Source organism: Musa acuminata, chromosome BXJ3-8 (assembly GCF_036884655.1).
Source record: "Musa acuminata AAA Group cultivar baxijiao chromosome BXJ3-8, Cavendish_Baxijiao_AAA, whole genome shotgun sequence".
NCBI lineage: Eukaryota > Viridiplantae > Streptophyta > Magnoliopsida > Zingiberales > Musaceae > Musa > Musa acuminata.
The window spans coordinates 51,876,157-51,896,203 of NC_088356.1; the positions used below are offsets into that span (position 1 = coordinate 51,876,157).

Here is a 20,047-nt window from a genome sequence, read left to right on the forward strand (position 1 = left end):
TTACATATCTGTCTGGTCCCATCGCATAACTGATCTTTGAGTTGCATAATATGTTACAGTCATATAGGTTGAATGATTCTGAATTATGTAATATGGAACTAAACTGTGCTAAATCGAACTTGCTCTGATATTATCATTTGGTAATCATAGATAGGTCTGAACTATATTTCCAAAATGTTTAGATCAGATTAACAAGTGTAAACTCATCTAATTTATATATTATAAATTAATTTATTTTTTTTCTGCTCATCTAATGTGTATCCTCTCCAAAGTTAATTATTGTGGAATATTTTCCATCCATTATCTGTATGTTCAAACCCATCTGTCACAATTTTATATAATTTTTCTGAGAAATAATAACCTTTCGACTCTTTGCATAACCGACATTGCCAACCTCGAGCATGCGTAAAATACATGTACGCATGTCATTTTCTTTCCCATAATTCATTCATGAATAGCTCTTTCTTAGGTAACAATAGAGTCTGAACAGAATTCGCGATAGGTTACGTTTCCATCAGGTCAACCCCACGTGCTCAAATACGAAGATATGGCACGTTTATAACGCTCTATGAGTCAATGGCGTCGGAGTCCTCAAATGGGCTCCTACTTAACATTCTTGACCTTATATTACCATCCCTCATGATGGGGGCAAAAAGATGACCTTTCGTTTTACGTTCAACGATGGCATCATCTTGATGTGATGACGATCGACTATCGCAATGATTAATGTGGTCAAAATTTATTATCCGATTACAACCAAAATATTGAAATTTAATAACAATTTTCCAATGCCGTTTGATTTGAAATTTGTGATACGAAAAGATGAAATTTATTACACACACATATATATATTAATTTGCTCTCATAAAATTCATATTAATCACAGACAATTTTGATCAGCCATAATTCGTTAGAATTATAAGACACAAATACCTGAATATACTTAGCAATCATACTATAACGGTAGCTGATGAAAGATCGTTGTCGATTAGAGTGTTTATGGAGATTGATTGCAAGAACCAAAGTTGGTAGATTTGATAAGATAAAATATTATAGAAAAATTCATTTGTTTCCCAAAAAAATAAATGAATTTATGGCGATTCCAAATATAATATACACGTCATATAAAAATAAAATAAAAAAAAAGATTAAATAGATATCGTAATAACACGATATAAATCTATTCGAAGTCGGTCTCGAAGAGGACAAGTGAAACCCTACAATTAATTTCTAACATATCTTTTTATGGAATAATTACAAAGCCCACCGCGGCTATTTGGCGACCATTTCCTTTCCTTTCCTTTCCTCTCCTTTTCTCTTCTTCTCCTCCTCCTCTCCCTCTCTCTCTCTCTCTTTTGTGGTTGATCTGTTTCGATTCGATTCCTCAAGAAAGGGGGCGAAGAGATCGAGGGCGAAGCCATGGTGGAGACGAGGCGGAGCTCGGCCTCATCCAAGCGTGCCCTGTCTTCCCCTTCCCCCGCGTCCCCGCCGGCCTCGAAGCGCCCCAAGGTGCGATTCTTCCCCTCTCCTCCCTCCCTGCGCTCGATTCTTGGATTCTGGACCGGTTTCATCTGTCTGATGTGGGGCTTTGGCTCGATCTCCGGGTGGGGTTTGCCGGGATTTCTCAGGAGGAACCGACGACCTCGTCGCCCAAGGGGCAGCGGCCCGACAACAAGGAGGAACCGGCGCCGACGTCCGATGGACGGCATCTCCGCTCCGATCTGCCCGCCGTTGACCCCCCGGTGGAGGCCGCCGGTACTGCGGCGGCGGAGACGCAGGGCGAGGAACCTGGGGATGCCGCCGCCCACTTACCGCCTCAAGGTCCGATCTTCGTCTTTCTTTTGTTATCGGTTTTGTTTGTTTTGTTTTCTACGATTATTTTTTGTTTAAATTCTTTTCCCCTTTCTTATTCTTATTCTTCTTCTTCGTTTTTGCTACTATAGAGCGGCCCGCTAAGATGGACAGCAGGAAACGGGGGCTTATCTCGTTGGAGATCCCGACGAAACGCGTCGTGAAAGCGACGCAGAAGGCTGCATGGGCGAAGCTTATCTCGCAGCATTCTCAGGTGGGGTTTAGTGCCTTCAATTCCTTGTTCGTTGATAGATTTCGTCATCTATTCTATTACATGGGCTTCATAAAATAAAACCTCTGTCTCTGTTTTATCTCCTCCCCCTCGTCCCATGGTATACACGGAAAGAAACGCAACATTGTTCGACTATAGTACTTCACATGATTTCTTTGTTCTACTGGACTGCATATGATTTCTTAGTGGTAAAAACCTGTTGAGCTCAGAATGAAATCGCTAGACAGCTAGCCCTATATAAGGTTGAGGCCCCTTCCTTTTCTATGGGGCTTCTAAGGTGAACTCGAAGCTCATAAAATCTTTGTTCCCCAACATGCTAATTCATACTTGCTAAATGTGTTAGAATATCTTCATAGTAGGTTCTTTAGTTCTCTAGAAAGACAAGAATCTTGATGTTTTTGTCTGCACAAGTTCAGTTGCAGAAACTCTATTATGGGATGATTAGTGTCACTTGGAGGGAAAGAATGTTACTTATTTAGGTTTTGATTAACAACTGTGATTTAGTTGCATTCATTCAATTACTTTGACCTCTCCCACATTCACCTCGTATGGTTGAATTTTTTTTTGCTAATGTGGGTGCACCACATCCTTTGGACATGTCTTAACTTTCAATAGGGGTAACACATGACCTGGGCACCTCCAATTGAGGGACTCCTCTGAGTACCCGCAAAAGGATTATAAGTTCTAAAGAGACTAAAGGATTGAGTTGAATATAACGAACTCTAGTTTAATTGCTTTCTTATATGCTCGATGCATGGCTTGTTAATAGATGTGTCCCCATTTTATGTGAATTTGAACAAAGCATGTAAAATTTGTTGGATCACTGGTAGAGCATTATCATTGTCCAGTTGCTCTCAGTCTGTGGAAGTCTGAGTTGAGATCTCATATAGCTGCAGTGCTGCACAGAAGTTAATTCTTTCCATTTAAATTACTGGAGGTCGCCTGCCCTGTTTAAGAATGTTGAGTTCTAACTCAATCGAGTTTAACTAGTTGTGGGTTACTTTTGTTGGTCAAATGACATATGAGTCTATCTATCTAGTTATAGTCTTTCTATCTAATATCCATGTCCCATGTCTATTCAATAAAATTGGATTAGAATATAACAATATCTGATGGACACCTAGTTAAATTTCACCCTTATACTCTACCATACAAGATGTTGTTTTGTACATAGTGGAGGGTAGCATGATGGAACAGCTGTTTGTGCCGTTGCACAAGATCTTTTATGAGTTGGGACTGTATTATCTTGTAAGTGTTTAAATGCTAGTGTAGTTAAAAGCACTAGGCGTCACGGTTCCAAAATGCCCGAGGCACTAGACGATCATCCAAGCGAAGCGAGACGCCCCCGAATATTATAATTTAAAAATTATATATCATGATTAATAAAATAAACTAAAACTAAAATAACATATCAAATAGCAAAGAAGGCAGCTGATGTTCACTACGTGCAGCTGTTGTTCTCACAAACTTAGACAAACAACAAGGAAGGTAGCTGTTCTCACAAACTTAGATAAAAACAATCGACTTTAATTGATTTAAAATTGAAACACAACCATAAACTGTGACAAACAGCAAAGAAGGCAGCGGTGCACGGGATAGAGGTAGGAGGGAGGAGAAAGAGAGCGATATACCAGGAGGGAAGGGAAGAAGATGCTATCACTTCCATCATAGGAAGACGTTGTCATTGGAGGAAGATGTCACTGATGTTGCTGGAGGAATATGTCGCTGCTGATGTCGTTCACCTATGGGAGGAACTCCACCGTGCAAAAACGCAGTGGGAAAGAGAGATTTTTGCGTTAGGGCACGTCTCGCGCAGGTGTTGGAGCATCGGATAACTGGTTCAATCGAACCATATGGTACTATTTTGGTTTGTCTCAGGCTCATGAGTTAAACTAAGCGGGCGCTCGACCCAGCCAACACTTGGGCCCAAGCGAGTGCCTGGGCTGTGCTTGATTGAGGTTGCCCGCCCAGCTCAATAGGTGGGCGCTCGGACCTTGCCTCCCTTGGGCGTCTGGTGACTTTACTGTTAAATGCTCAATTAAACAGGCAGTGATAGTGTGGTTGATAGATCTTGGTGTTATTAAAACCTTCCTGAGGAACTTTTTTTTCATAAATCATAAATGCATATATTATAAACCAATTTGCATGCTATTTTTGTCATACATAAAATTATGCTGATAAAACATAGATGATCTTTTTCTTCTTTATCATTAAGTTATCTTGTCCCTTAACTATTGTTCTTCTGCTATTACCTAGCAATATGTGTTATGGTATACCCAGTGTTTTGTGTGGTGTTAATGAGTGTCCTTGTAAGGTAAGTCAGATGGAATGACATGGCCAGAAAGTTGATCTCCTGTTGAAATGCCTGATGTACATGCAAGGAAGTACTATTTTTTCTGTTTACTTGCTATTTGGGTCAGTTTACTTCTGTTTACGTAGGCACATGAGGTGGCTTTAGGTTCAGTTTCCTTGCAACCAAGCTTTTGGCATGTTTGGTTATTTTCAGGCTGATACTCATTCTGTTGACTTGCTCTTTCCAGAACCCTCATCTTTTTCTCTCTGGTTCTCAATTCTCCGTTGGCCAAAGCCGAAGCTGCAACTTATGGTTGAAGGATCCATCTATCAGCAAAATTCTATGTAGACTGAGACATTCCCAGGTATTATCTTGATTCATATGTTGTTCTACAGATTTGCTTAGTTTATCGTTGGAAGGGAAAGGTCCCTTGTATTTGTCTTATATGAAGTGTCTTTCCATTGTTACTATCACATCAGCGTGGAGGTGCTTCTGTTGCATTTCTTGAAATAGTAGGAAGAAAAGGAATTGTACAAGTGAATGGAAAGACCTTTGAGAGAAATTCAAATATTATCCTGACGGGAGGAGATGAGCTGATTTTCAGTTCATCTGGGAAACATGCTTATGTATCCTTGCTTATCTTGTGTTTACTTTTCAAAGCTCATTGCAGATTGGTTTTACGTATATTGGAAATACTGTATGGTTTTTGGTTCCTCTTCTTTCAAAAGGGAGTTCCTTATCTATTGGTAGATATTTCAGCAACTTAAGAATGACAAATCAGCTACAGCAGTGTTACCTTCACTTGGTGTTCAGGAATCAAAGGGTACTGCTATCAGAGAAAGTCAAACAGAGACTAGGACTGGAGACCCTTCAGCTGTTACTGGAGCATCAATATTGGCATCCTTATCTAATGATTTGAAGGATCTGTCTGCTATTCCCCCAGCATCTAATGCTGAGAATGCTCAGGAAGGACTGGAGAACCCTGCCCTGGCTTCCGTGACCATTGCATCAGATGGATGCAATCCAGACCCTGAGAAGGATTCTGATACCTGTAAGGAAAGCTCTGAAACCGAGGGGAGCTCTGAGATTCGAAGTGACAATGCCGATGCTGTCATGTCTTCTGATCTTCGTGTAAATGAGCCTGTTCAACCAGAAAATATACAACCTGATGCTCATCCTGATGCTGAAATTGGAAAGGTTCCTGGTACAAATTCTGAAATAAGGCCTCTTCTGAGGATGTTTTCAGGGTCACCTATCTCTGGGCTGGATTTGTCTGGCAATGTATTTAAAGTGTTTGAGGATCAGAGGGAACTCCTCAAGGATCTGGATCTGCCATCATCCTTGCCTACTACTCGATGCCAAGCTTTTAAAGACGGTTTGAAGCAAGGAATTCTCAATCCAAATGACATCGATGTTTCATTTGAAACTTTTCCATACTATTTGAGGTGAGATTTTTTTGCGGTCTTGCTTGTGTTATATATATATATATGTGTATATGTGTATGTATATATACATATATATACATGTGTATGTATATATACATACATATATATATATATACATACATACATATATATATACATATATATATACATATATACATATATATATATATATATATATACATACATATATATATATATATATACATACATATATATATATATATATACATACATATATATATATACATACATATATATATATATACATACATACATATATATATACATACATACATATATACATACATACATATATATATATATATATATATATATATATATATATATATATATATATATATATATACATATATATATATGCATGATCAGCAATTAAGTTCATGTTTTTGTATGACTGATTGCAATCCTTGAAATTCCCAATTACATTCACCTTGTTACTCTTGTCATTTGAGCTATATCAGCATAACTATATTATTTTAGCAGTGGTGTTATCATTTCACTGTGCTTGTTTCAATGGAATATTTTCCATAGTTTTTGTTCTTGTGATATTCTAGGTAATGTTTTTTAAATGTGGTGAAAAGTTTGTAAAGAAGGTAAATGGATTTTTAATATTGAGAGGGCACACATGATAGGAATCTGGAAAGAATAATATTTGCTAGTGTCTATCTCGTGTCTCCATTGCCTACGACAAACTACCAAACTGGCATGACTATCTATGTTGAGAGATATTTGTAAGTGCTTCACCTTAAGTTGTCCCATGTAAAAGAAGGCTAAGGTTGAACACTCATACATGATGTTTACTTTTCCAATTGGATTTACAGTTGACCCTGGTGCTGAATTTTGTTGGTGGTGCTTTTAAAATTTGAGTCTTTTGTTTGCCACTATTCTATAAGAAGCTATTGGGAAAAAAAATTGAAGCAGAAACTGCCTTTGTGCTGGTTCAACTTTTGACATATCTTTCTCTTTTGGATGATTCTTTGACAGAGAACAAATAGTTGTGGTATTCCAAATAAATATAAGTTCCCTGAAGTATGAAGATAAGATTTCTTGGTTCCTTTTCAAGTAAACAAAAGATGAAGCCCAAAATAAATGTAAGGCTTATCCTACACATCCAACTTCTGAAAATAAGAAAAATACTCTTGAGGATCTCTAAAAAAATCCAATCCTGACTCAATCAAGCTACAAAACTTGACTCCTCGATCCAGATGAATTACTCTTTTAATTGTCAATTAACTGCAAATTCTATTGCTTATGTGCTTGAGTTATTTTTCTTTCAGTTGTCTGTCTGGTTGCATAAAGTGTTTGTTTTTGTATATGGCACGCCTTGAAAGGCGTAGGACATAAAATCTGGAGTTCTGCTTTAAGTAGGGATAACCTGTGTGTCTTACTGAATTAAATCTTGCTTCACATTTTGCTAATTTGGTTTTCTATCATCTGCCAACATGAAGGTCCAAGTGTTACTGTTAGTCAAATATTGCTTTTTAGTTGCTTTTTTACTTTTAACATGCATAGAAAGCATGATTTGGAGTACAGGTTAGGTGATCTAATCTAGTGCTGTCTTTTCTACACCTACAGTGAAAACACGAAAAGTGTGCTTATGTCTTGTGCATTTATTCACCTTGAATGCAAGGAGTTTGTAAAGTATACTACAGATATTTCATCTGTAAACCATCGCATTTTGTTATCTGGTCCAACAGGTATGCTCCATGTCATCATTCTTTTTGGGCAATACTTTGGTTTTTATACTCCTTGATCTCACATGTTTTTTGTGTAATCATCTAGGATCTGAAATCTACCAAGAAACTTTGGTAAAGGCTCTTGCCAAACATTTTGGTGCCAGATTACTCATAATAGATTCTCTCCTGCTACCTGGTGTAAGTTCAATGATATTACAACATAATTTACATCCTACTAAATTGTCTATAGGCCATTTGAAAACATCGGATTGCCTGCTTTACAAATAATTTAGGATATAACTTTGATTTATTACAAATAATTTCTGGACACTTGAAAACAATTAATTGCAGGTTTCATCTTTAAAGGATGCAGAATTACTTAAAGAAGGTGCAAGGATCGAGAAATCAAGCATATTTTCTAAGCATCGTGCTGCACTAGCTGATGCTATACAACTCAAAAAGCCAGCTTCTAGTGTGGAGACTGATATTGTGGGGGCATCTACTTTGAATACTCAATCTCTTCCAAAGCAGGAGGCATCTACAGCATCATCTAAGAACTACACTTTTAAAGAAGGCATGCCATATTCTATGCTTAATTTTGTTTTCTCGTCAAATTGAAATTGCTAGATAGCATTTAGTCTTGTAAGCAATTGACCAATGAATTATGTTTTTTGCAGGTGATAGAGTAAGATATGTGGGTTCAATGCCTTCATCAGGCTTTCCTCTTCAGACTCCTCAAAGGTATGAATCTGTTATGAGCTTTTGAGTTAGTATATTTTCTACTTTCTCCCCACAAATCTACCAATATGTTACTCTTTTTTCTGTAACCGCGTTATCCTACACCTATCTGAGTTACTTTTGAGACTCATTCCACCGGTTAAACAAACAAATTTTTACTTGTGGTCTTTTTAAATTGCTTTTATTTAGTAAAATATTATTGGTCTATCTTTTATGTCCTTTATCTTTCGTGTATCTTTTTGCGGATTCTGTTTTGATAAATGTTTCATGTATTTTCTTTTTCCCTTTGGGACAATATGTTTCTATTTTGTTTTGACAAATAATCCTTCTTGTTTATAACATATTTGACTGGTATTCTTCAATATTCAAGGGTGATGTAACTTTCTTCTAGGATGGATCTTCAATCAACCTTAGTCTCTATTCTAGACTAAGATTTGTCCCTTTTTATTGTTGACTTATTTCTTCTTTTTAGGATTATAATAGATGCTCTCATATAGCAACTTATGTTATATGCAAAATATACCCTAAACTTACAAGATTTATATGAGAATAAATAAGTGAAAATGGTCTGGAATCTCCCTTGCCCATGTTAAAGTTGGAACTTTATCACTTACAACAATAACCAGCTTAGGCCTCTCTGGTCCTTCAAAAGAAACAACTCATATGTTTTATGGTTTCACAATCTTAGCTCTATATAAATCAAACATTGATATGCTGAATTTTGTTCCAAAATCTTAAATATCTTAGTTGTCAACTCAATAATACATGATATATACTAGAAAATGCATAGAAATTTAATAACTGTGATATATTTCTTCATGGGTTTGTTATTATTGTCTTTGTGTTTTTAGGATTTCCTTGTTACTTTTGTCATGCCAGTTTCATTGAATATTTTGTTGTATGCAGGGGCCCAAATTATGGATATCGTGGGAAAGTAGTTCTTGCTTTTGAAGAAAATGGATCCTCTAAAGTTGGAGTTAGATTTGATAAACAAATTCCAGAGGGTAATGATCTTGGGGGTCTATGTGAGGAAGATCACGGATTTTTCTGCACTGGTGATTCTCAAGTGACACTGTTGTCTTTCTTCCTTTGTAGAAATTGTTTATATTTTACTTTTCGCTTATTACTTTGATTTTTGTGTTTAATGTAGCTGACTTACTTCGCCCAGATTTTTCTGGGTCTGAAGATGTGGAAAGGCTTGCAGCCAATGAGTTGTTAGAGGTATGATATATTGTTATTGAACACAAGAGACCAATTTTTCTCGTTCATACTTTTTAAAGTATACAAAGGAAGATATATATAAGCTGATTACAAATTGTATAACTAAGGAAATTGATTTTGTACAATATTTCATTCCAATTTATTTTCTATAATATGGGCTAATTTGTTACTGATTGAATCGCCCAAAATAGGAGATAGATTCCCTTAATTATGGGATTATAATATTTTTTAATTATGAGGTTTAGAATCCCTTAATCATGTGATTTTCCACCCTCCTCAAGATGGCTCAAAGATATCAATCATTCCTAGTTTGTTAGTTAGATCCTCATACGAAGATCTTTAAAGCCCTTTGGTAAAAATATCTCATAATGACTTGTCTTTTATTTTCCTCCCTCCTAACTTCTAAGAATATAGCTTGGAGAGATGGCAATGGATCCTTCCCCAATACCCATCCACAAATTTCATCTAGTTCTTTGTTTAAACCTGTTGAAAATTGATAGTATCGATCCCTGTGAAGCATTTTTATGTATCGAACACTGTCAGCTGCACATTACCACTCAAAATCATGAAAAATATCCAGCTCTTGCTAGTGTCTTCAAGGTATTAAAGTACTTTGTAACACTAGTATTATCGTGTTTAAGCTCTCTGATCTTATTTGTAATCTCAAATACTTTGGCTGAATTCCCCATGTTTGAATATGTCTTTACCATAAGATCCCATAACTCCTTTTCTGTAAGTAAAAACATATATGTTTGCCCAACTTCTGGTTCTATAGAGTTTATCAACCATGATATGATCATGGAAATTTTAGAATCCTACGTTTCAAACTTGGGATCAACCTCTATAGCTGCTGTTGTTGATCTGTTCAAATGGTCGATCTTTCCTCTTCCTCGAATATACAATTTCGCGGACTGAGACCAACGAAGAAAGTTTTGCCCGTTGAGTTTATGTATTGTAATCAGCAAGGATGGAGTGTAACCTAGGATATTTGTTGGAGATGGAAGCATTGGTTTCATCTTCTCTCCTCTAGACATTGTAGTGTAGAATCCTCACAAGCAAACAATGAAGAAGAAATAGTTGGGGCTGATCCGAAGAGTCGCAGAATAGAGGAAAAACTTTCAGTGATGAAGGCTGAAAGAAAGAAGAAAAAATGATTCCTATAGAACCAGGCTCTAATACTGTGAACACAAGAGAATATAATTTTTCTCATTCATTTTTTTTTTCTGTATACAAAGGAAGATACATATTGGCTGATTATAAACTGTACAACTAAGGAAATTGATTCTGTGCAATATTTCATTCTAATTTTTTTCCTATAATACGGGCTGATTTGATACTGATCGGGTGATCCAAAATAGGGGATATATTCCCTTAATTATGATATTATAAAATTCCTTAATTATGGGATCCATAATCCCTTGATCATGGGATTTTCCACAGTTATTGTTGTTAGCATTAATGTATCGTACAACTAAATGTTTGTATGTGGTTTCCATTTGACTGTTTCCAATTTCCCAGGTTGTATTGGAAGAAAGTAAAAATGGCCCTTTAATTGTCTTGATAAAAGATATTGAGAAATCTATGGCTGGAAGTACAGATTCATATATAACTTTGAAGAGCAAGCTTGAGTTGATGCCAGTAGGTGTTCTTATAATAGGCTCTCATTCCCAGATTGACAATCGCAAAGAGAAGGTAATAATACCCTTCAATTTTTAACATGCATTGCTTAATCTGAATATTTGTCCGTGGAGCTAAAACTTTTTCCTTCATTCGTGTTGAGTAGGAAAAAATAGGAGGTTGAATGTTTCATTTTTATATGACACATAATATATTTTGCAGTCACATCCTGGAGGCCTTCTTTTCACAAAATTTGGGAGTAACCAGACAGCACTGCTTGATTTTGCTTTCCCGGTACTTTGTGATATTCTATTTAGTTGTGCAAGTTAATTGGCATTCATAATATTTGTAAGTTTAGTGGGGGCCATGGTGGCTTCTTGTTCTTGATCATATTTATTTGTTTGTATTCAGATGTGATTTTATTCATATGCATCGTACATACTTTCAAATTACATCTTTAACAAAGAATAGTGATATAATGCTCTAATGGTTTTATGCTGAAATCTTGGATGTAATTTTACAATTTTAACTGCTTTCCTTTTTTAATTTCAACTTATCAATACAGAGAGGCGTTGTATTTAACTATTTATTATCATCATCAGTGTAGTCACTTCATCTTGGTGGGTTTTCTTTTTTCATAAACTGATCAATCAATCAGAAAGTCGCCAATCTGATATGTAAAAGGCAATCTATAGTGCGGCCATACTATTTTGATTTTTCTTATCTTGATACTCAAAACTGTGTGATTTCTTCATGTGAGTTTGTCTTAATATTCGTGTCATAGGATAACTTTGGTAGGCTGCACGAAAGAAGCAAGGAAATTCCCAAGACGATGAAGCAGCTCAGTAGACTTTTTCCTAACAAAGTTTCGATTCAGCTTCCACAGGTATAAATTGACACCCTCTATTTGCATGCAGTTGTCATTTATCTTTTTGGTATCAGTTCCCTGAAATCCTAGAAACTATGGCAGGAAGAAACCCAGCTTTCAGAATGGAAGCAGCATTTGGATCGTGATGTCGAAACTCTTAAGGCCAAGTCTAATGTTCTCAGTATACGCTCTGTAAGTTTGATTGCCTTTACAAAAATTTAAAGTGAAGCATTTTGTTTTTTTTTTATTTTTTTATTCTCCAGAAAGTACATTGAGTTCCATAAAATGTACTGCTTATGTGGCTTTCTTTAGGTGGTTGAGGTGTTTTTGAAACTCTTTTTACACTAAGAAATTATGCATCTTTTAGGTCTGGACTTTGCAAGAATATAGTAAGGTTTCCACATCCTAACAATGAACAAAAGATGAATGGAAATTCACACTCGAAACTTTATCATGTAGATCGAGTTCTACAAATTTGTCTCCTTATTATATTCAAACGGCAACACTCTGGTTGAATGAAGACTACAATTTCTGAAAAGAAAAAACAAATGTTTTATCAGGTGCATAACATATAGACTGTAGGTGCATTGACGTGACATAGAACTTCTGACTCTGTTAAGAATTTTATCAACATTGCATTGTCACCATCATGCTGCTAGGCTTATATAGCTTTTTTTTAATTGGTCTTTGAACTTCTGAACTAGTCTTTTTCTTCCTCTTCTTTCCTTTTAATTAAGGATGCTGTAAAATGTGCTCCTTCCTTCTCATGACTGCTTCAATAGAAAATCTATTTCCAATTTTTTTTCTTACTCTTCATGCTAAACTAGATGTTTGTGAAGTAAATACCATGAGAAAATTAGGTATTTGTAGATCTTATGTTGTTGGCCTACCTGTTCACAATCTAGGTAGCTCTTTGATTTCTTATGTTGTTTAGGTTCCTCGAGCATGCCTTGCCACAATTGCTTCCAATGAAGCTACACTTCTCGGTTGTCTCCCATTTTCTTTATTCTCCATGGCAGTTCCATTGAACCATTTTAATTGCTCGACTTTTCCTTCTCTTTTCTTCGTCTTTTCACTAGCTATTGTTGTGCATGTTTTAAAAATATATCTGAATACATTTTTATTTTTCCATCTTCCATTTTGTACAGTTTCTAAACCGTTGTGGGTTGGACTGCAATGACCTTGAGACAATATCAATCAAGGATCAAGCACTTACAAATGAAAGTAAGTACCTGCCTTTTGTCTTTTCTTGATATCCTTATGAATGCTTTTGGAAATCATCCTTTTTACCTTTATTTTTACAGGTGTGGATAAGGTAGTTGGTTTTGCTCTTAGTTATCACCTTAAACACAGCAGAACTGAGGCCTCATCAAAGGATGCTAAGCTCATGCTCTCCAGTGAAAGGTCTATCATATTAACAACAATTTATAAAGCATTATTTAGTGTAACTTAAATCTTATATAGTGCTGGTTTTGATCCATTCTCATCTCTATCAATTACTGGCAGCCTTAAGCATGGGCTAAGTATGCTGCAAAGCGTCCAAAATGATAATAAGAGCATAAAGAAATCTCTCAAGGTCTGCACCCATCTGCCCCTCTTCCTTGAACATAATTTGTTTTACTAATGCAATTAGCTTTTAGTGCATACATTGCTGGTTTTAATGGTCTTTAATTGTGCTTTTTTCTATTCCCTACTTATCGGCTTGTGCCTTTTCAGGATGTAGTCACTGAGAATGAATTTGAGAAAAGACTTCTCACAGATGTTATTCCACCTAATGATATTGGAGTTACTTTTGATGATATTGGAGCCTTGGAGAATGTAAAAGAAACACTAAAGGAGTTAGTGATGCTTCCTCTACAGAGACCAGAATTGTTTTGCAAAGGGCAACTAACCAAGGTGCTTCTATTCTTGAATAACTTGTGTCTTAAAGTAGTTATTTCTAGTAATTGATTTCTGCAATGAGCTTCACAGCATTTATCATTTTACAAGTATAAAAATTAAAATCTGCCTTAAAGACATTTATGCATTATTGTATTCTTTCATTGACAGAAACAGCTCTCTGATGCTATACGTTAATTTAATTGTCAAGGTTTCACGAGTTTTGAACATTATCTTTGCCCTATTTGATTCCTTTCTTAAGAAGCTTCTGATGTTCTGGTGCTCTATGATGTTACCTAGTAATAGGTAGTCAGTCACTCCTTTCAAAAGTACTGCAGTTTGAAGAGAGCAATCTGAAAAATGAATTTGAATTGTCAAATAATAAAAGAAAAATATAAAAATATAAAATTGTCAATGAACTGAAAATTTTACCCGCTAAATATGATCACTCCTGCAAAAAGAGTGGTGGGATGTACAAAAGAAGCGACTCCTTTGAGAGATATGGACAGTTATGATTGAATAGTAACTAGTTCAAGAAAGACAGGGAATATGATCACTCCTGCAAAAAGAGTGGTGGGATGTACAAAAGAAGCGACTCCTTTGAGAGATATGGACAGTTATGATTGAATAGTAACTAGTTCAAGAAAGACAGGGCTATCTGCTGTTTGAGATTTCTATCATAATAGTTTGGATTAAGATTCAATTAGGATCCTTAATTCCTTATTTATTTTTTCCAATAGATGAAATGACCACTAAGGTAAGTTCCAGTTGTTTAATGCTATCTGCTGTCACAGTTCTTAATTTATGTAACCAGAATAGAATGAACTCTTCATAACAACGAAGAAGAGGTGTTTGATCATGTTGTGAATGCAAATGACCGAGTACAAACCCAAGGAGAGAAAATGAAGTTATAGCTTGAATAGATGGTTAAGAATTATGTAGCATGGATCAAGGAGTGATGTTTCACTTGGACCAATATGAACCAAGCGGTATGTACCAGTCTGGCAGAGAAGCAGTACATGGACCGCTCCTGATCTGTTCTGCCCATATAAGAGGGAAAACATTGTCTATGTTAAACTTCTTCTCACACATGCTGCACACCGCAACACACAACACACACCTCCGCTGTGCACAGTTGCCTACGGGTACGCTTCGTCTATTCTTTCTCCTTCCTTTCTCTTCCTCCTTTTTCTCCTCTCCTAAGCTTCTTCCTCCCTCCTCCACTTCTTCCTACTTTGGTCTCTTCCTCTCCTTCTGCACTATTGCCTCCCTCCTATGCTTCTTCCTCTGTTCTCTTCCTCCCTCTTTTTGTGTCTCTTTCCCTCCCTTCCTCCTCTTCCTTCACTGTCCCTTTCTCTCTCCTTTTTCTTGCTCTCTGAAACGCTGGTACTGATTGGTATATCGGTCTGACCAAATCACCAAAACAGGTCCAGTACCTGAAAGCCAAAACAGCTATCTTTGGCATGGATATGATATGGTATTTAGACATTGACATATAATGAAAAATCAAATAATGAAAATTAGGATAAACATGTATATCAAGATTCAAGAATTAAAGAACTGTCGAGAAGTACTGATGAATGAATTATAACCATTTTTAGTTGATGTATCTAGTCACATGTTCATCTCTAATAACATAAATTAAGAATTACCATTAGAGGGTTTCTCTCCAAGAAGCTTAAATGAAATCCCCCTTTTGTACACTAAAAATTATTAGATGTCTTGAATAATTATTTAGGTGAATTGGACACTTTGAGGAGGCATCCAACAAGTATCCAAGAAGTGTCCAATATGGATATGACAAGAAATTTAAAGTATCTGTGTTTCATAAAATAACAACCACCTTAAAATTATTTTGTTAGTTTGGTCCTTTTGCTTAGAAGAAAAGATTTAGAGCAGTAAGCTGTCACTACATCATGGTACCAGAGGCAAGGCATTCGTCTTTCATATCAATACTAATATTTTATTGTATCAAAAACATTTTTTTGATAACTTTAAACTAATAAATCTTGTTGAGACATCCTCAAAACTCTAAATCCCAACCATTGGAAATTTCTTTAAACTTGTATTCAATGGATCAGCTCATTATGTCTAATTGAGATATTGACTTCCTTTCAAGTTTGATTTAAACAGCAGGGAATGTAGTGTGATTCCGACAATGTTGCACATGCTTGCAATTCATTTGGTGTCCAGATTGAGGCCATTAAAGGTTTTGGTGGTTAGAAAAATACTGTTGATTCATTGCATGCTGTTCTCCTACATGTATCTTTTTTGTCTTCTAGATTTGATTTTGCATGACCATATTGACCAAGGGAGTAATTTAAGTTTTATCTTCTTGCAATAAGATATTAGATTATGGTTTGTGTTCACTTTGGAATATACAATATAGATTGTCAAATTTTTGAAAATGTAATATCCGATGCATTTTCTAATTATCCATGCAAGGTGAAAATATTTTGTGCACTGGTATGTCAGCATTCATACAGCAATGCTTCAAAATTTCATCCCATCTTTTTGGTTCTCAGCCATGCAAAGGAATACTGCTCTTTGGCCCCCCTGGTACAGGCAAAACAATGCTAGCTAAAGCTGTTGCAACTGAGGCAGGTGCAAACTTTATCAATATATCGATGTCGAGCATCACCTCCAAGGTATACTTCATATTGGCATCTGCTTATATTTTGTTTATAATTTTTTATAGCAAACGTTTATGCCTTTTTTAGCCAAATCATAATTTCCCTTTATTTGTGACAGTGGTTTGGAGAAGGAGAAAAGTATGTGAAAGCAGTGTTCACTTTAGCTAGTAAAATTGCTCCTAGCGTCATTTTTGTTGATGAGGTTAGTTAGTAGATCTTTTTAATGTAAAAGGGTGGTAAATTTTTGTATTTATTAATCTAGCTAATGATATTTTTACTGCATCTTTTAAATTTATGTCAGTTTTTAGGAATGATCATGTGCTTTCTATTTTATAGGTTGACAGTATGTTGGGCAGGAGAGAAAACCCTGGAGAGCATGAAGCAATGCGCAAAATGAAAAATGAATTTATGGTTAACTGGGATGGGTTGCGAACCAAAGATAAAGAGCGTGTCTTGGTTCTTGCTGCCACCAACAGACCTTTTGACCTTGATGAGGCTGTTATAAGGAGGCTTCCTCGAAGGTAAATGCTAGAATGTAGACAACTCAAATGTTGATCCAAATGATTGAGATATCAATGTTTTATGCAGATTAATGGTAAATCTACCAGATACATCAAATAGGGAGAAAATTCTCAGAGTAATACTGTCAAAAGAAGAACTGGCGCCAGATGTCGATCTGGAAGCCCTTGCAAATATGACTGATGGATATTCAGGAAGTGATTTAAAGGTTTGTTAGAACAGAAATACACATTGATCTCTTTTTTTTTCTTTTAAATGAGTAATTAAAAAAGTTCATATTATATGGTTGTTTTAGAATCTCTGCGTAACTGCTGCACATTGCCCCATTAGAGAGATTCTGGAGAAAGAAAAGAAGGTCAGTCCTGAATTATGGTCGATATTATCAAGCGTTCTTTGTTTTATTTAATCATTTATTTATTTTACTTCTGGTGTCATTTATATGTCTCCGACTCGAAGCAAATGAGAGCCAATTTTAAAAACTTTTAGACCTTTAAGGCTTGAGCTTGACTGACTTGAGCTGGAGGGGTTGATTGGCTTTGTGAAGAGCTTGACTGACTTGAGCTGGGAACGTTAACGTAACTGTTTTGATGATAGCAATTCCTCTTTGTGCATCATCAAGACGACATGATACTTATTCTCCTTTGTGCTTCAAATGCTTGTCAAAATACATTTACATTCCAGTTTAATGTCAGCTATGCATCTTGTATGTTATTAATAGGTCAACTTTCATTGTGGAAATCATCACTGGAGGTTTAGAATTATTCAAGAAGAATTGGTCGAATATCATATAGGTACCATAATCTCTTTTACATATAGAGAGAGGATTTATTAAGTATTCAACATGTCACCAAGAATAATTAAACAAAAATTTTAATTATTGTTGTAGGCAGTTTGGTGGAAACTAAGGTTAGAAGTGCCAAAAAAATATATTAGACCAAGAACCAAAAAGGGTTGTCTCGTCCTATTCAAACCAAACACTTATGCAATTTATAATTAAATTGTGGCTTAGATCATCAGAAATGGATTGGTCTACTCCAATAAAAGATTAAACTGAAATCTAATCCTGAAATTTAACATAATGCTTTAAGTGGGGGGCTAGGGCACTGTTAGCCTCTTGCCTAGACATGATGGGAGTCTCAGCTGGGATTAATCAGGTTCATACTTCGTAAGTGACCCAACTAGACCTTGAACAAAAGTCTTGTGGAAACAATTGCACTGGAAGGCTTAAATAATTGTCACCTGTTATTGGAGGCCAGATTAGGAATACAAGTTCAAGGGAGCATAAAACACTGCAGGAGACTGTAGTTCAATAGGTAGGTAGTTCTCTTTTTTGTTTGCATTTCTTGAGGTTGAACTTATTATATTTTTGGTTTTTTGTTGTTGTGCAATGCCACCATGCTAATACACACACACACACACACACGCTCTTCTGGCAACTATCCATACTGTAGTTATTGGAACCAAACTGGTTGTCAACACAGCCAAGCCTCGGGTTGCTGGTCAAACTGGTAGTCAACTGGCCAAACTGCAGATTTAATAAAATATAGATTTTTTTTTATGAATACGATACATTCTTGTTTGTTTGACAAGAAATAAAACATTTCTCTTATTAGCTCTCTATTTTTTTTATTTTTCTAATCATTTTCTTATTTCTGTTCTTTTCTTTTTTCTCCTCTTTCCCTCTATGTCAACAATAAATAATGAAAGCCTCGTGCATTGGGCCATACTTATTATATAAAACATGTGCACTTATGTACACAAGTTTATTGATACAGTAACATATGATATATTTGTTTTTACCTATTTTGGAGAAATTGAAGTATTGGCCTTGCTTGTCAAATCAATGTGCCTAAAGACGAGGGGTTGTCAGGATGAGATGTCCACATTATTGACAACAATAGAAGCTTATGCAACCCATGACAACTTGCCAAGAGCCGTTAGCTCACAAAGAGTAGAGAAGAAGGGTTGGTGATGAGCTTTGCTACGGAGAGCAATTCTTTTCTCCTTTTAACACCACCCATATTATAATTCCCAATCTTGAAATAATCAAACATGTTTTATTTTTATTTTGTTTTTAGTATGGTCTCATGCATTCTGTTATACTAGTGCTTTAGTTTATTGTGCTCTCATTTTGCAACTCCATAATTGCACATAGTATCTTGTTACATTACAAAATAATCACCTTGTATTATCTATTTTGTCACATACAGGAAAGGAATTTAGCACTAGCCGAAGGTAGAACTTTACCCACGCTATATGGAAGTGAGGACGTTCGGCCTTTAAACATGGAAGATTTCAAATATGCACATGAGCAGGTAATTTGACTATAAAAAACTCACACCCATCCCACATACAAACGATACTAATGATAATTACAGTAGTAATGGTTCCTCATTTAGCTATCTTGATGTTAAACATGCCATCAACATCCTTTTGGGTAATCTGCAATTTTCTTTGTTGGTCTTATGCTGAGACCATTCGCAACTTCTGCTACTTTTACCTGTTTCCCTCCACACATCTCTTGTTACATTGAACAAGAAGTGGCATTTCTTCATCCTTGAAGTTATAACTAATGATGTCCTTGTAGGTTTGTGCAAGTGTGTCATCTGAATCTTCCAATATGAGCGAGCTTCTCCAATGGAATGAGCTCTACGGTGAAGGAGGGTCTAGGAAGAAGAAAGCATTAAGCTATTTCATGTAGGAGAGATTGATTTTGTGTACAGCCCTTTTTCTTGAACCCCTTTGGCAAAGCTAGCTACTTTGCCGATCAACATAGCCAGCATTTCTCGTGGGTCCATGTATTTAATTTTCATAGCGAGTCATTTATCAAACGTAAATTCATACCGAGTGCAAGTTACATGTCTATTAAGGTGGCCTAATTATATATCCTTTTTGTTGCCCGTGATGTGGGACTTCAACCTTGTCGAAGTAGACGTATCTATCTGTACATACTTGTCTGCTAAATGTAATAAAAGATGGATCCTTGAGTTGAGGTATAGGCTACCGTACATTCATCCGATCCATCCACCTGTGTGTTTTGCTGCAATGTATGTTG

The 20,047-nt window shown here is 36.0% G+C and overlaps 1 protein-coding gene across 2 annotated transcripts; it reads left to right on the forward strand.

Moving 5' to 3' along the window:
• Nucleotides 1-1,281: 1,281 nt before the first annotated feature.
• LOC135645328 (uncharacterized) lies at nt 1,282-19,984 on the forward strand. Of its 2 annotated transcripts, none has more exons than XM_065163624.1 (27): nt 1,282-1,509; nt 1,629-1,821; nt 1,944-2,065; nt 4,624-4,740; nt 4,856-5,002; nt 5,127-5,821; nt 7,418-7,539; nt 7,625-7,716; nt 7,885-8,092; nt 8,196-8,259; nt 9,163-9,311; nt 9,407-9,477; nt 10,996-11,169; nt 11,317-11,388; nt 11,879-11,980; nt 12,065-12,154; nt 13,111-13,186; nt 13,267-13,366; nt 13,469-13,538; nt 13,679-13,858; nt 16,366-16,488; nt 16,592-16,675; nt 16,810-16,994; nt 17,062-17,200; nt 17,288-17,347; nt 19,203-19,307; nt 19,580-19,984. In XM_065163624.1, the coding sequence occupies exons 1-27, from the start codon at nt 1,420-1,422 to the stop codon at nt 19,691-19,693; spliced, it is 3,744 nt and encodes a 1,247-aa protein (XP_065019696.1). In that variant the 5' UTR covers nt 1,282-1,419; the 3' UTR covers nt 19,694-19,984. The 2 variants fall into 2 exon arrangements, with proteins under 2 accessions (XP_065019696.1, XP_065019695.1); XM_065163623.1 differs by having other exon boundaries at nt 1,283-1,509; nt 7,870-8,092.
• The last annotated feature ends 63 nt before the right edge of the window (nt 19,985-20,047 follow it).

Excerpts from the sequence above, each read along its gene's own strand:
- LOC135645328 (XM_065163623.1), top strand. The coding sequence starts at position 1,420 with ATGGTGGAGACGAGGCGGAGCTCGGCCTCATCCAAGCGTGCCCTGTCT. Across the intron at positions 5,822-7,417 it reads ACTTTTCCATACTATTTGAG|TGAAAACACGAAAAGTGTGC; the intron begins GTGAGATTTTTT and ends CTACACCTACAG. Across the intron at positions 16,995-17,061 it reads ATAAGGAGGCTTCCTCGAAG|ATTAATGGTAAATCTACCAG; the intron begins GTAAATGCTAGA and ends TGTTTTATGCAG.